This window comes from Strix uralensis, chromosome 6 (genome assembly GCF_047716275.1).
Source record: "Strix uralensis isolate ZFMK-TIS-50842 chromosome 6, bStrUra1, whole genome shotgun sequence".
NCBI classification, from domain to species: Eukaryota; Metazoa; Chordata; class Aves; order Strigiformes; family Strigidae; genus Strix; species Strix uralensis.
Window position 1 is genome coordinate 1,778,649 of NC_133977.1, and position 15,167 is coordinate 1,793,815.

Below are 15,167 nucleotides of genomic sequence, written 5' to 3' on the forward strand. Positions count from 1 at the left end.
CCTAGCCCTGTGCTGAAGCACTGCAGTGCATAGAGCCCTGTGGGTACAGCACCTTGGCAGGGCTCAGCTTGTTAGTGTGCACCCCAATCTTTACATTTTAAAGGAGCTCAGTCCCTCAGTGAAGGGTAGATGCTTTCTGGCAGACCTGTGGGTACCAGCAACTGGGAGGGATGCTTGTCTCATCCTGTGCCTGCACCGTGTTTGCTGAGCTGCTGGTAGGAACGGGCTGCATCCTGGCAGGGGTTTGTCACACTGGTACAACACGATCCATTTCGTTGCTATCGCATATTACAAGTTGTGATGTCAAAAAATACTGCTTATTCAGGGTGCAACCTGCTGTTCCTGGCTGTCAGTCCACAATATTTTCTGCAGTTATTTACAGGATATCTGTATTTACCATGCTGCAGGGCAACATGCTGTGGTTGCAGGATTAGGGCCTCTCTGCAAGGAGGCCTGGGAGGCTTGAGAGAAGGGGTTTTTTGTGTTTAGACCACAAATTGCCTTGCTCTTGAAGCCTGACGATTCTATGAAAGGACTGCAATGCATGACCTGCTTGGAGTAATCTTTTAAAATTTTGGTTGTTTATTGAAATGGCCGTAGATAAAGGAATGGAGTAAACCTGTACTGTTTTATTTGGAGCTAATCTAAAGTCTCCTATTAAGATGAGGACAGTACAGCTTTAATCATATACGTAGAAAAACACACAAAAGTAATGAAATTTTTTTTTAAAAAGCAGTTTTTCTATATAGTAAGAGTATGTTGACAACTGCCTGAGCATCAGCCGGTCAATGTGCATGATAAAGGTTATTCCCAGGATTCTCAGCTACAGCACTTGCAGTGTAGCTTGTCTGTGCCTGCTGCACGGATCTGCCAGACACTTTGGGTCAGAAACTGCCACACAGCGTCAGTGAATACTGCTCAGAGCGTCCCCCTTGTAAGACATAATGTTTCACCTTGAATTACGTCGCTGACAAAGCAGCAGGCAGCTGTGACTGCAGTGTAGTGGAAGTGCCTCTGATGCCATTTGTCATTCTGACCCTAAATTAAATAACCCGGGAGGCTGATGTCCTGATGATCACCACTGTGGGATGTGCTCGGTGCAAAATTCGAGTCCTCCTTGCTTTGTGCAGTGAGGTGGCTCCTGGCTGCTCCCCAATATGCCACATGCTCCCTGTTAGACACACACGAGATGTGCCCCTTGGATGCAATCTCAAACCGACCTTACTCTTTAATATAGTGTATCCTGCCCTCTAGTGCCAGCAGATGCTGAGTCAGCAAGAGCCCAGGAGCAAGCTGTGCTGTGCTCCTGTGACTTTCCACCTTTTTCATCAAAGGGATTTCTCTGAGCCTGGGAAACTGCTAATTACGGGGCTGCTAGGATAAGGAGAGCTACTAAATATGTTTTTGCCTCGTTGGGATGTTTATGCAACAGTTTGGGGACAGGGTACCTCAGTATGGCTTTGGATCAAGCATAGCTCCTTGGAAGTATTTTTTTGAGATGTTTTCAAGGAAAATGAGCTTTATAATGGAAACAAGAATACACGTGGCAGGCTATGTGAAAGAAGGCTTTGGAGGTCAGAAAGTTGTTTCACTGATGAGCTTAAAAATAAGCCTTGAAGCTTGGGGAGTGCTTGGCTGTCATGTAGGGGACAGATAGAGCAGGGATAACACCTGGAAACAGGTTTCTTGCTTTTCTCCTAAAGAAAAGGAAGAATAATTTTCTGTTTAAAAAGAAAGTTGAGAGCCTTTCGTTTTGTTACTGGCTCTGTTGGGAGGGGAGCGGAGGTTGCCCCCAGCCGTTGCCTGGGGCTTGCAAGAACGCTCCCGGGGGGGGGTATCTGCTGTGAGCCAGGCACAGCCCATCAGTGCTCCTCAAAGCTCCTCTGTACTCATCACATCTCCCTCCCTCCTCCTGACATGACCCTTCCCTTCTGCTATTTTTAAGACCCCATCAGGCAAAAGCTTCAAGATTTGCAATGAAGGGACACAGGCTGGGGTGGGTCAGTCCTGGCTGCAGAGCTGTGCGTGCCTCCAGCCGGGTGGGATCGGACCCGCCGGGGCTTTTGCACAATTTCCTGGGTTATTTCAAGCTGTCGGCAAGGTCCAGCCACGGGAGCGCTGCCGGGGCCATGAATGGGAGGGCCTTTCTGTACGCAAGCGAGGCTGCGGAAAACGGAAAAAACACTTTTGTATAAACTACTCTCCTCCTCCCCTGTCCCCTCTCTTGGATCAGAAATGCTGGAGATTGGGGAAAGGGGAAAAAAAAAAAAACAACACCACAAACCACAGGCCCTGAGAGGTCACCCATAGTTTTCCTCTGATGCATGGCGGAGTGCAAGTGCTGGCGGAGCTGTTAGGGTGGGTTTGTTTCTTTAAGGTGTCTCCCAGAGGGAGGATCAGCAAAATGCAATGTGGCAGCTATGGTAACTCCTCTTGGCTTTCAGCACAGCCCTCGCTGATCACACAACTTGCTAGTGAAGAAGGTACAGCTGTCCAGGCCTTGGCAGGGATCCCCACCCTCTGCTTGCTGCCAAATGCTGTTTTTCTTTTTTTTTTAAATTTCCTAGTTTCATAAGAAAATGGGATAATCGGCCTCATCTGCCTCTCAGCCCCATCTGATGACTCCTGGACCTGCTGGGATGAAGCCTGATGGTGTTACATCCCTATGTGGTGTTGGGATGTTGGCAGCCAGGGAGGTGGAGGGCTCAAATTTGAGGGCTTCTGTCCTGCTGTGAGATGCTGGGACTGGAGCAGGAGGACCAGGGTTAAAGTCTGGGGTCCCAGCAGTGCCTGCAAAGGGCTGAGCACTCTGGATGGAGCTGTGTTCAGGGCTGGTTTGTCTTTTTTGGTGTGGGCATCCCACTGCCGTGGCCACCTCACATGCACACCTGCAAGAAGTGAACCAGCTGGAATTGGTCAGCTTGCCTGGGGGCAAAAGCCCTGCTGTGTGTCGCACCACTGGGCTAACAACTTTCCTGAGTCATGTCCCTGATCAAGCCACGGCTGTGGAGCTGCAGGTCCCTCACCGGCCATGTCTGCACTTACAAAGCATAATGGAGCAACTCAGAACTCACCAGTGCCTCCAATACCAACCTGTGCTGGAGTTGGAATGGGCTGCCCAGTCCCCATCCCTGGAGGGGTTTAAGAGTCAGGCTGACCCAGTGCTGAGGGATCTGGTGGAGTTGGGAACAGTCAGTGTGAGGTTAATGGTTGGACTAGGTGATCTTCAAGGTCTTTTCCAACCCAGATGACTCTGTGATTCAGTGATTCTGTGAATAGTCCCAGCAACCAAATCCTCTGCAAAGCTTTAGGCATTGAGTTCCTAGCCTGGACTCCCCACAAGATGTCCAAGAAGCTCTCCTCCACTCCTCTCCCTCTTTGCATCCACCATGGCAGTGCTGGCCCTTGCCTCCCAAAGCACATTTGGGCTGTGCTGGCCTTGTCCCATGAAAAAGGACTGTGCCCAGCTCCAGGGCATGGTTGACAACACCCCATCCCCAGGAGCCTGCCCCGTGCTTCTGCCAGCACTGCTGCAGGACCTATAGCTTGTCTGTGCCAGGAGCTCCTGCCAGCCCCAAGGGACAAGCCTGGTGTGCCAACAGCATGGGCAAACACCCTTTGCGTAGGGTGGGTGCCATTTGGAGGTCCTCTTCAAGATGCAATGTTGAGATGGGCTTGCGCTGGGGTTGTCTAGCACAGGGTGCTGCAGCTTGCATGGACAAGCTGCGTATTCGCATGCAATGGGAAAGCTGGCATGGAATTGGTCCCCCGGGATTCTCCAAGCTTCTTTGTCAGGCTGGGTCTGGTGGTGTGGCACGGCAGAAACGACCGAAAAGCTCCTCATTTTGAAATATCTGTCTGCGTGTGTAATTTTAATTATGTGTCTGAATTAAAGAAGAGCTGAAGGGCCGCGTGATCAGTGCAGTGGATGAGTAATTCAAGGGGGGAGCCTGTGGATTTCTTCTCTATAGAGGTTTTTAGTTGTAAAATAATGCAAATGTTGCTAGAGCTGTGTGAGAACTCATGCAGTAGCGTTTAAATGAAAGATTAAGAAAGAACGGCACGGAGGAACAAAAATACATCGCAACCGATTTACACGGCTGGTGAAATTATGGCATTAGGAAATAGCACCAAACATGCTATAAACGGGAGGTTTATTTCTGTAGGAGCAGGGATGAGTGGGCAGATCTAAAACGTACCCAGGATTTGTACGCGTATGTGCTCAGGCGTTATGTATGTAGTACTTCTAAAAGCGTTTCTAATTGCAGCAGAAAATAGGTCAATAATGATATATTCGAGAACAATAAACCAGTATCAAAAAGGGGAAATATATTTGAAGACTGTTGCTTTTTAAGCCACGTATTTCTCTTTCATTCTGACATAATTCACCGCCAAGAAATAGCTACTGTTCTCAAAGTCATATCTATTTCCCTTAGGCTCCTCAACCACTTTAGAATATTTACCTTTTGCCACCCGCTGAGAGTAGAAGTATTGTCTGATTTACAAAATAACAGTGCTTACAAGTAAAATTTTCAGATGAACTCACTCCTAGTAAAAATCAGTGTGTTTTGAGCTCCCAGTTCACGGCTGAAAATGTTACCCTGTATCCTCAGCCCTCTGGGCACATGGCATTCATTGCCTGAGGGCACCTGTAATTATATTTTGGGGTAACGGGGTCTCTTTATGGCACACTTCACCACTAATTTCCCTGGCACAAACATGTAAAATGGTGCTGAGTTACTGCTTTGCACACATTAAGTTATCACCAGGAATATTGACCACTGGGTCGTGTGCTTTCAATGTTTCTGAGGGGATCACCAGAAAGGGATGCCCCAATCTCCCTTGCTTTTGGGGCACAAGCTGTGGCTTGAACATTTCAAACCCTGGTGCTCTGAACCACCTCTCTGCAGCACAACCGAAGAGCAGGCTCACCACTTCTCTACGGGGAAGGTGGTGAGAAAGCAGACGCTCAGCCGCGCTCCAGCTCCCCTCCAACAGCGAACATTTCAGACCCATACGGTATAAAAAAAGGGAATATTTAGTGCTGGTGATAACAGGAATCTATTTAAACACCCCTTCTCGTGGTAAAAGATGAAAAACCTCTTGCAGAATATCTGGTTGTTCAGTGCATAAAACCCCACCGAGCTGGAACAGAGCTTTGAACGTGGAGATTGCAATTAGCGGCAGCAAAAATGACTCTGTGATACGAGAAATTTCCTGAGCTCATCAGGCAAAATGATAAATTTCTATAACAGATGCAGAATACTCATCTAATGTGTAAAAATACACATTAACATGTTTTATGCATAGATTATTTTTAAGACACTATTATCTCCTCTGGCCTGCTTTTATCATGTAGTTTTATGCCCCGGTACCTTACTGGGAAGTTTCCATGGTGGTGATTCCTTAGTACTCCCAAAGGCACTGCCACAGCCAAAAACTCTGTTTCCATATGGATGCTCTTGCACAGGCTGAATTCCTGCCACCCATCCCACGCCGTGGCACCCACTGCTGTCTGGTGTGCCACAGCCCACTGGGTAAGCTTGCCTGTGCGTTTGGGGGGAGAAAAGACTTAAGCTCACAAGACTTGGCAAAAGGTGCCTGTGGGATGCAATTTGGTGTGTACATGGTGTGGAGGTGGTACTGGGCATCCTGGTGGGAAGTATACAAGAGGGACAAGGAGACAGGCACTCAGTTTCAACACATTGAAAAGCTATTTTCCCCATCTTAACTCATTTGATTAACAGTTTGATTGGGTCCCTGATGCTTTTCTCCTGAGAGCCCCGCTGTGCCTGTAGCGATGCTGGAATGGGAATGTACCACTCACACCCAACAATGTGCTTCTGGGGAGGACGACACGCTGCTCTGCCTCCACGCTCAGGGTGGGTGACATTGCCAAGCACCCATGGATTCTGGGGCTCCCCCCATGCCACACCACGTGTGCGACTCAGTCCGCGGCACTGCTTTCCCCCAGGGTCCTCGCTCTGAACGCCCAAGTAGGATCTTATAGCTTTTTCTTAAATGGGCAACACTTATATAAGTGCTATTACATATATGTCACCCTTGACAGAGGCACAGAACGGGCGCAGTGGGATGGGGCTGTTTAGATGTTGAAAGGAAAGCGATGAAATGCAGCGTTGCTGGTCCTCCACGTTTCTATTCTTTCCTTTCAACAGTGAGATACTATTTCGTTGCTTCTCTGTCCTGAGCACATGTGGGGTGGGGTTTTTTTTGTGCTGTGGGGAGAGCATGCTCCCAACAGCATCCTCGGGGTGATGGCACGGGGGTATCAGGGTGTGGCAGTGCTCCCCAGGCGTGCTTTCTGCAGAGGGATTAAAGTCCTTTCTTGTTCTTAACTAAATGTCCCTGTTACCAATGGCAAATTGTAAGCCGGGAAGCACATGTCTGTTTGCCTTTCTCCTCAGTCTGCCCTTATTTTTTGTTGGTTTGTTTTTTTTAAAAAAAACATCCCCGTGATTTTCTGAGCTTCCCCTCCCAGACAGAAATTCCTTCTAACGAACCATATTACACAGCGAGATTTCATCAGGGTGTGCATGAAACATGCCATAAGGGTCAGTCTTAAAAGGTGTGTGTTCGTGACTGTGCAAGATCCCTCTGGCAGATTAATTTTATTAAGGAGTTTGGTGTTGGGGACACTGGATGCAGATGCGTTGGGGAATCCCCCAGCCATGCAAAATGCTGCTTTTTATGTGAAAGCCACTCCCTGGCTGGATCCCACCCTACTGAGTTTTCCAAGCTGGATCAGCTGACCTTTTTCTAACAGGAGCCTCGGTACAGCCGTGATCCCCCAACATCTCTCTTAGCTGAGCAGTTAGATTTATTTACATTTAAGCACAAACATATGATTTTTAAAGGAGGCCTGAACAGCCTGAACCGAAGGCATAATCGCATAAATTACTTCATGAGGATTTTTGGTGGCTAAATTCTTCCAAAACCTAATTCATGCATTTCAAAGCATGAGTTTGGCAGGTCTAATATCTCTTAAGGAAATGGTAAAGCTTCTTCTTGGGGGTGGCAGTTAACAAGGCAAAACTATCTTATTATGAATTCAATTAAAGCTAGTACAGGCTTACTGGACCTCTTCCAGTAAATATATATCAAGCTGAACCAGTAGACATCTGTCTCTTCCCCCCCCACCCCACCCCTTTTCCGTTTTCCAAGCTGTGGTTAAAAGATGGAGAGGAGAAGATGGGAGGAAGAGGAGGGACTATAGCTCACTTCCAGCTCACCGTACAGTGCAGGGCACAAGGGTTATTTCTTTTTGATGTCTGATCACTTTTGCAAACTGCGTGAGACTGGGTCTGCTTAACTTCCATCCTCTGCTGAAGCACAGAAGCCAAAAATAAATCCCGAATCGCATGAAGGGCTCACAAACAAAGCCCCTGGGAGACGTCTGGGGGTGCCTGGCTGCCCTGCTGCCCGCTTCCAGGGAGACCCCAGCCCCGGCAGGCGCAGGATGAAAGCCTGGGCACCGGCAAACACCCACTGGCAGCTGGTTTGGGAAAGCACCCAGCCGCCTTTCCTGGGCTCAGTTCGGAGGATTAGATCAAAATGCCCTTTCCACCCAAAAGGCTTAGACCTGGGGGAGGACTGTGGGAGAGAGCTAACGGCCTCTTTGAAACCCTCCATTAGCAATAGTGCTTAAGAGTTGTTGCTTATTTAACATTTTTACAGGAGCGGTAGGTACCAAAAGCCTCCCTGTCCCATTTGCACCCTTCTCCTGCAAGGTCCTCCTGTCTCCAGGTTCCCGATGCTGCTTCCCGTGATGTGGCGGCTCATTTTCAGAGGAGAAAAGCTGATTTTTTTTTTCCCCTTCCCAAGGGAAAACCCTCCTTACTGCTAAATGCCGAAAGCCTCAGACTCAGAAAGGCTGTCAGGAAGGCTGACAGATTGTGGAAAAATCTGTCAGAAAGGCTGACAGATCGTGGAAAAAGTTCAAAGGGAGATCCTCTATTTTACCAGTCAACACCCCAAAGAAAGCCCTGCTTTAACGCGGGGGGAAAAGCACATCCCCATGAGCTACCAGAGCCCCGATCCCCACCTTGCATGCCTATCCACATGCACGCAGAGAAAATATAAGCACCAACAGTGCCAGGGAGGTTGACAAAGAGCCCAGCTGAGGGGGGTGCATGCTGCAGAAGAACCTATTTGCCTCTTAACTGGCTCCCCTTGCTGGGAGAAGGACAAGGGCATTGCCAAAGCTGGTGCTGGTGGCACAGTTTCTAATGCCACAGCAGGGGCTGGGGGGACCGGTTGCCGTCGGCTGGGTCCAGTGTGGAAGCAGTTAAAGAGACGGGTATGAGGGTAAGGGCTGCCTTGCTTTGATTTATTGGCTGGCTGAATTAATTTGCTATTTGTGTAGCATTAGTTGTTGTTGCTGAGTAGCCATCTTCTACTGCTACAAATCTAATTAAATGCTGGGGTGCCCAGAGTTGTTTTTTTCTTTTTTTTTTTTTCCCTGGCAAATATTTCTACTGTTTTAATTCTTGAGAACTAATAATTAATTAGCACAAGGCTGCTAAGTATCCAGCTGGAAGACTTCTTGTTTTTCCTCACTTTTAAATCTAAGATGTAAATCATAAGCAATGGTGTATAGCACTCTCCACGCCACTTACAGCAACCCACTGACATGTCTGATGGGATCATTAGCTAGCAAGAAGCAGCAAGGTTGCTCAGAGCCAGCTGAGGATCTGGCCCAGCGCATTTTTCATGGCACAGCACTTTATTTTAATCAGCTTTTTTCCCCTTTACTAATTTTCTGCAAAAGCTGGAGGTGGGAGTGGGGGGAAGCTACCCGAAACGTGTGCTTTCCCCACCCGGCAGCTGTAATTCCCTGATTACATGTCAAGCTCACTTTGTGCTCGGGGTTGTGGTGGCGTTCTCTTACATGTTCATGGCCTCATCAAACTATTTCTATGGCTCTACAGCAAGACATAAATTCTGGAGATTTCAGGCTTGGAGATTTCAAAGTCATGCTGAACCACATGGAAATTATTCTCAGAGGTACAGCTATAAAAATAATTATATTGCTAGGGGGAAAGAGTGACAAGAAATGTCCCCAAAAGAGATTTCAGCGGTGGTTACAGGATCTGTCCCGGCTCTGTAAGAGGCTGTTGTGATCTCCGAGGCTACTTTATCACCACTACCTATAACTCTATGAAATATGCCCCACAAAACACTGAAGGAAGGAATGTGAAGGGAGGTTGCAACGGAGAAGCGTTGCAATCTTCCCCTTTGTTTTAATGAGGATGCTTTGCACGCTCTTAAAAATTAGAGCTACTCTGCACAGATGACCGGTGTGAGGATGACTAATTTGGAGACAAATCAGGTCTACTTAGCTGAAATGTATGCCTTGACTGTTCCCTGAATGACCCTTCAATGCATATCTCTCCCAACAGGACTTTTACCGCAGCCGGGTCTCTGGCAGATTAAGTAATAACATGCTTTTGCCGCTCTTCTAAGCGGTCCTTCAGTTTTGATCCAACATTTACCCTCCACCATGCGTGTCTCTAACTCTTTATGATCAGTAATTAGTTTATATGCATCTATCCTGTGGCAGATTTGTCTTTTGCATGTCTCCTTCTTCAGAGCATTTTCCTTGCACCCTCCCTTTCAAAGGTCTCTGAGCCTGAGCGTTTTCTGGCTGACTGCAACATATGTGGTGTCCACTGTTTAACAGATTTATTCTTTCCCAAGAAAAGACACGAACGTAAACAGAAGATCCAAAATGCATTTTGCTGGGCTTTTAAATGCACTAAGATGAAAACCCCCTGCTACAAGCCTATTAATGTAAATACCAAACTTTACAATCCTTCCTGTCAAGGAAACATATTTACATTTTTCTAAGGATGCGTATAAAAAAATACGGCTTTTGGGACAAAAAGAGCTTAGTTCTACTGTCACAACACCCCCAGTGTACTGCTCTCATGTACTATAGAATTAGGTTGTTCCCAGGGCCAGCAGAGATAACATCTGTTTGCTTCTTTAAGGACGAAATGAAATAGGATGCTGGTGTTTTATACTGGGAACAGCCCTGGAAGTCCGAAGGGGCAATGGTAAGAGGGCCGTGTATCGCACGCACACGTTGCCTGCAGCTTCCCCAGCACAAAAAAGATGGGAAAGGTGTTATTAGTGCCAGCCTAGGGGAGGCAAAGGACTCATCCCAATCCCTGCTGCGGCGAGTGGGAAGAAGGGGGTTGCTGGCAGACCAGACTTACTGGCACGAGGGTTAGGGCTACATTGTCCTTTACACTTTGCTGATGTTCCTGCCATCCAGGTTGGACAGGATTTTTCCTACTAAATGGAATAAAAGCAAACATATTTTCTTTTCTCCTGATTTTTTGTTTTGCAGTTCAGAGCATCTTGAACATTTTGAAGGAAAAACAGAAGGGTGGCTGCAAGGGAAGGGGCACAGGTGCCGGTGATGAGAATGGGGAAATTTGGGCGAGGAAGGCTCAGCTTTGGATGTCTGTTGAAACATCCTATTTCACTAATTGAAGTACAAAGTTCCGCCTGTTTCTCTTGAAACTACCAGAGTAAGTTGTCTGTAATTACGCAGAGCAGAACAGGAAAACCTCTGTGGCCAGAGGAGCGAGCAGCAGTGACCTGCTGGCGTTTGCAGAGGCCAGGTGGCATTTTACCAGTTCCCAAAGCTCTGATTTTCTAATCAAAATGCTCCTCTGATTTTTTTGAAGCCGAAGGGGAACAACCGTTCCTCCAAGGAGAAAACCTTTCTTTGCCTATCTCTCCCCAAAACCCAGGGAAAAGGGAGGATGGCCACAGCAACCCAGCTGGAACGGTGCTCACCCCTTCATGCTCACCCAACGTTTGCAGCGCTCGCTACTCCCTAGGAAAGGCAGGAGCTTATCCCAAATTCAGAAAGCTATTTCTTAAGGGTTTTTTTTTTGCCATCGAGACTGCACAGACTGCTCCCCTGTTATGCCTAAAAACTCCACTGGCCAGGACAGACCCGTGCAGAAGTCTGTGTCACACCACCCAGCTAAGTTTGCCCATTTTAGAGGGTTTCTCGAGGATCTTGTCTTTTTTTTTTTTTTTTTTTTTTAACTGGCAGATGTAATTTTTGTCGCCATAAACGATAGAATTTGACACCGCACCGCACCACACCAGGCCATTTGTCAACAATGTTTTCAACAGTTCAACCGCACGCGTGTGCATGCACACACAGGCACAGAAAGGAGAGGCAAGGGGGGAAAGTCCGGGGGCTTGGGGAAAGGCCACCTTCCTCTAGAAGGCACAGAAATGTGGAGCAAAGAGCCACCTCTAACCACCGGCCTGGAAGTCGGGTTACAGCAAAGACACCAAATACTGATTCACTCTGAAGCAAACTGAAAACACGTCAGGGTTTGGCTCTACGTCATGGTTTTTCACGCAGTCCGAAATGTCGCTCACAATTTCTTTTGGGTAGGGACAATCTGAGCATCTACATATAAAAATTGCTATGTCTTACTTAGCAATGCTAATAATACTACAATTGACAGTGATTTTTAAATACGGTTAAAAAAAAAAACGGGGTTTGCTGCTAAAGAAGTATGTGATAGAGAGGAATGGTTGTATATTAGATAACAGCTTTAAAACCATCATTGGCTAATGGCAGCACATCATTTGGGAAACAACAGAATAAATGCATTGTTCCATCCCAGCACTTTACTATTCAGCCAATCTAAACTGCTGAAGAAATATGTGTTGGGGACATTTTACATCTGTTTTTGACAAGAAGCCTGGGTTTTTGCGTGTGGATTTTTCGTCTTTTTTTTTTTTTTTTTAATCTATTTGCTGCAGCTTTTTGAGCAAGATTAACATGGGAAAAGGCATTCTGTTTTATAAATGGAGGGTTTATCCTTTTAAAAAGCGACTCAACTTTGGCTTTTTGCAGTTGAAATTAGGGCACGGTGTGCAAAAAATAGTAACGCCAGCAATAGCCATAAAACCCACAACAGCAACGTTACCGATTTAAACAAAACTAAACAACAGGCAGCTTGTGCAATGGGTAGAGTAACCAATTTTTGAACAGCCTAACATTTTGGGGGGTCCCTAGAAGAGTGCGTGGAAACCTTAATTGCAGCACCAAAATGCAAACTGTTTCAGGATGCAAGTGAAACATTTACTTGAAGCGGCTTCTAAAACGGTTTTAAGCCTGCATTTTATACCGCTAGTAAGTCCTGGGTGAACACTTTTTGGCTTTTTCAAACAAGGTACTGCAGTTGCATCAAGATTTTTTTAAATGAGGCGTTTATTGCTGCTAAAACAAAGATGGATTTGCCTCTTTAAAAAAGCCTGGCCAATGGGCTGGGATAAACTTCCTTTTCGTCTTTAAGGAGCTGATTCTCCGCATGATGAAATTATTTCATTTTACATCACGCGCGACGCTACGAGGAGGGGGAAAATTTCCCTTTCGAGTGTTTGCTTGGCAAAATGGGTTCGCAGGCTCTGCTTTATGTACGGAGCCCCAGAGAGCGACCGGCTGTATGCAAACTCTGGCTGACACAACACAGAGCTGCTCTGCTTAATTAGCTGGAGATGAGGGTGTTATTAAGGGCCTTTTTTTTACTCCTTTCTTACTGTTTATTCCTCCCTCCCTGAATATTACAAAGGCAACATAAGAGGAAGTCGTTTCCTGCTAATGGAAAATGATGAGGAAGGGTTTAGTGATGAGAGTAAATAAGAAACTACATCTTAACACCAGCCTTTGCTTTACCGGCACTTTGGGGAAGGGAAACTGAACAAATACGAAAATTTGGCAGAGTTTCTTCTATCTTTGTTTGCTTTTTATTGTGTGAGGGGGAAGGGGCACAGCCCGGGGTTGCAGCCGACATCTGCTGCATGTTTCTTTTAAGAGAAACGCAACCTGGGGCGAACTCGTCGCCGAAACCCGCTTGGGTCCCGCGGACTCCCTGGTCCCCCATGGCCAGGAGAGGATGCGGCCACCCCGGGAGCCGATGGCTCAGCACCGGGTTTTTTGGGCACAACCGCCCATGGAGCGGAGCAGCAGCTGTTTCAGATCCCCATGTCAGCCTGTTGTACTGATCGCCTTTTCCTCTCTTAAAACCCTTCCCTGAAGCAGCGCTTTCTGGCAAATCTCATGCAGCAATGGTTTTCCCCCCCGTCCCTCATCAGCCAGCCCTCGATGCCGGTCCCTTCTCCGCTCACCCATCCCCACAGAGCAGAAACATGCCTATTTTTTTAAAAAAAAATGGGACATATCTGATTTTTGTCTGCCTGAAAGTTGGGGTTTTTTTGTAATTTTTCACAAGGCGCAGAGGAGAAGGAGGGGGCCGGACACTTCTACACTGCCCATCTCACCTCCAGGTCAGTGTCCCCAAACCCCTCGCCCAGCAGCATCCCCACACCCCACCAAGCCATGCCACCTCTCCCCAGGCAGGACCGTGCCACGCAGCAAAGCCAGGATGGCGAGGGGGAGCCATGGGTGCCCCATCCTGCAGCCAGATGGACACGGAGCATCATCCAGAAGAAGAGAAATCGGTACCTACCCCTTTGGCAGCTGGGCTCGCCTGGCCTGGGCGGTGGCTAGTGGGAGGCCGACATGGACCATGCTCCCTCCATCCTCCATACGGAGAAGGCATAACTCAGCCTCTCATGAGCCACGTAACTGCAGCTCGTCATCTTACTGTCCATCTCGTCGCTCTGTAGCACCTGGTAGAGGAAGTCTATATACCGTGCCGCCAGCTTGAGGGTCTGGATTTTACTGAGTTTGTCAGAGGGCAAAGTGGGGATGATTTTCCTCAAGGCAGCAAAAGCTTCATTGAGCGACTGAGTCCTCTGCCTCTCTCTGACATTGGCCAGGATCCTCTGGCTCTGCAGTTCTTCATAAGATTGGGAGCTGGGACTGGACTTTTTCCCCCTCTTCCCTGGGTTGGGGCTGCCATCTTCGCTGGACTTCTTACTGTATCTTCTCTTCCTGCCAAATCTCTTTGGCTGCCTTTCCAGCTCCTCTTCACTGGTCCCCAAGCTATCCACAGGGGAAACAGGAGAACTGGAGCTTTCTTCCATGCTTTCTGCAAGAAGGGGAGGGGAAGAGACTTTCCCCCCCTCCTTATGTTATGTGAGTGTGTGTGTGTCTTAAATGTGCTTTAAATTCCTGAGACAGATCCTTTGGAAAAACAGGAGGGCTTTTTTTTTTTTTTTTTTTTTTGCTGACCAAACGTTTTCCAGGTTGCTTGAAGGGCTCTTATTTCAAGGACCGGGGTTGTGCAAAAAATTGAGGTCTTGGAGAGAGGAAGTTATTCTAACTTTTTGGAAACTTTAGCTGAGCTCAGTTGCTAAATAGTTGTCAGAAGTGAGGGAGGTGCGGGGCTCCCTTCTGATTGGCCGGCCAGGTCAGTGGGAGGAAAGCTTTTCCCCTGCTAAACTTTCACAGTTTTATGTTACACTTAACTAAAATCTTGGGAATGTACCTCGAATAAAAGATAGCTGGCGACCACCCCCTGCCACCACACCACGCCCCCTCCCCCCCCCCCCCCCCCAATAGATGCTGAATTTGCAGCACCCCTCCAGGGTAACCCCCCTGCCAGGGTTTTTTGGGGTGCTGGTCTGCTTGCTGAGAGTTTGCAGGCTGCCTCCCAGACCATGCTGCCGAGGGTCCCGCTTGCAGCTCCATGGCCAGGCTGCATTGGCACCTTACCTGAATCGGGGTGCAAGTCCTCTCACGCCCAAGAAAATGCCCCATTTTTGCAAAAAGGTGCCCTGTTTTGCAGTATCCCCAGTGCTGGGCGTCTTGCAAACCTCCTGCTGTCCCTTTGTGAGCTGCTCCTTGCAGCACCCTGAGCCCAAAACTCCCTGCCCTGTGGAGATGGGGTGAGGACCTGCCTCCTGGTCCCACAGGGTGACCTTGGGGTGGCAGAAGTCCCCTGGGGCATGGTGAGGTTTGGGGACAGCTGGGGGAAGCCCCTGCAGGCTCCTTACTTGTGGGGAGCATGGAAGGACCCTCTTGGACTAAGCCAGGGGAGCCCGAAATATGGGTCATCTGGAAAGCAGATACTAGTTTGTAGAAAGCCCCACGGAGAGTACACCAGAGAGGCAATGCTGGCCACGCGGCCTGTCTGCCTGCCATTTTTCTCCCCGCTTTTTTTTCCCCCCTGTTAAATGCTAAATAGTACTTTTTGGGGAAG

General features: G+C 48.0%; 1 protein-coding gene across 1 annotated transcript in view; it reads right to left on the reverse strand.

The window, feature by feature from the left end:
• TWIST2 (twist family bHLH transcription factor 2) overlaps positions 1–14,252 on the reverse strand; it is a 38,095-nt gene extending 23,843 nt beyond the window's left edge. The window contains exon 1 of the mRNA XM_074872241.1: positions 13,530–14,252. Within this exon, the coding sequence (XP_074728342.1) occupies positions 13,567–14,049 (483 nt within the window). The 5' untranslated portion in view covers positions 14,050–14,252 and the 3' untranslated portion in view covers positions 13,530–13,566. The remainder of the gene's footprint in view (positions 1–13,529) is intronic.
• Between the last annotated feature and the right edge of the window lie 915 nt (positions 14,253–15,167).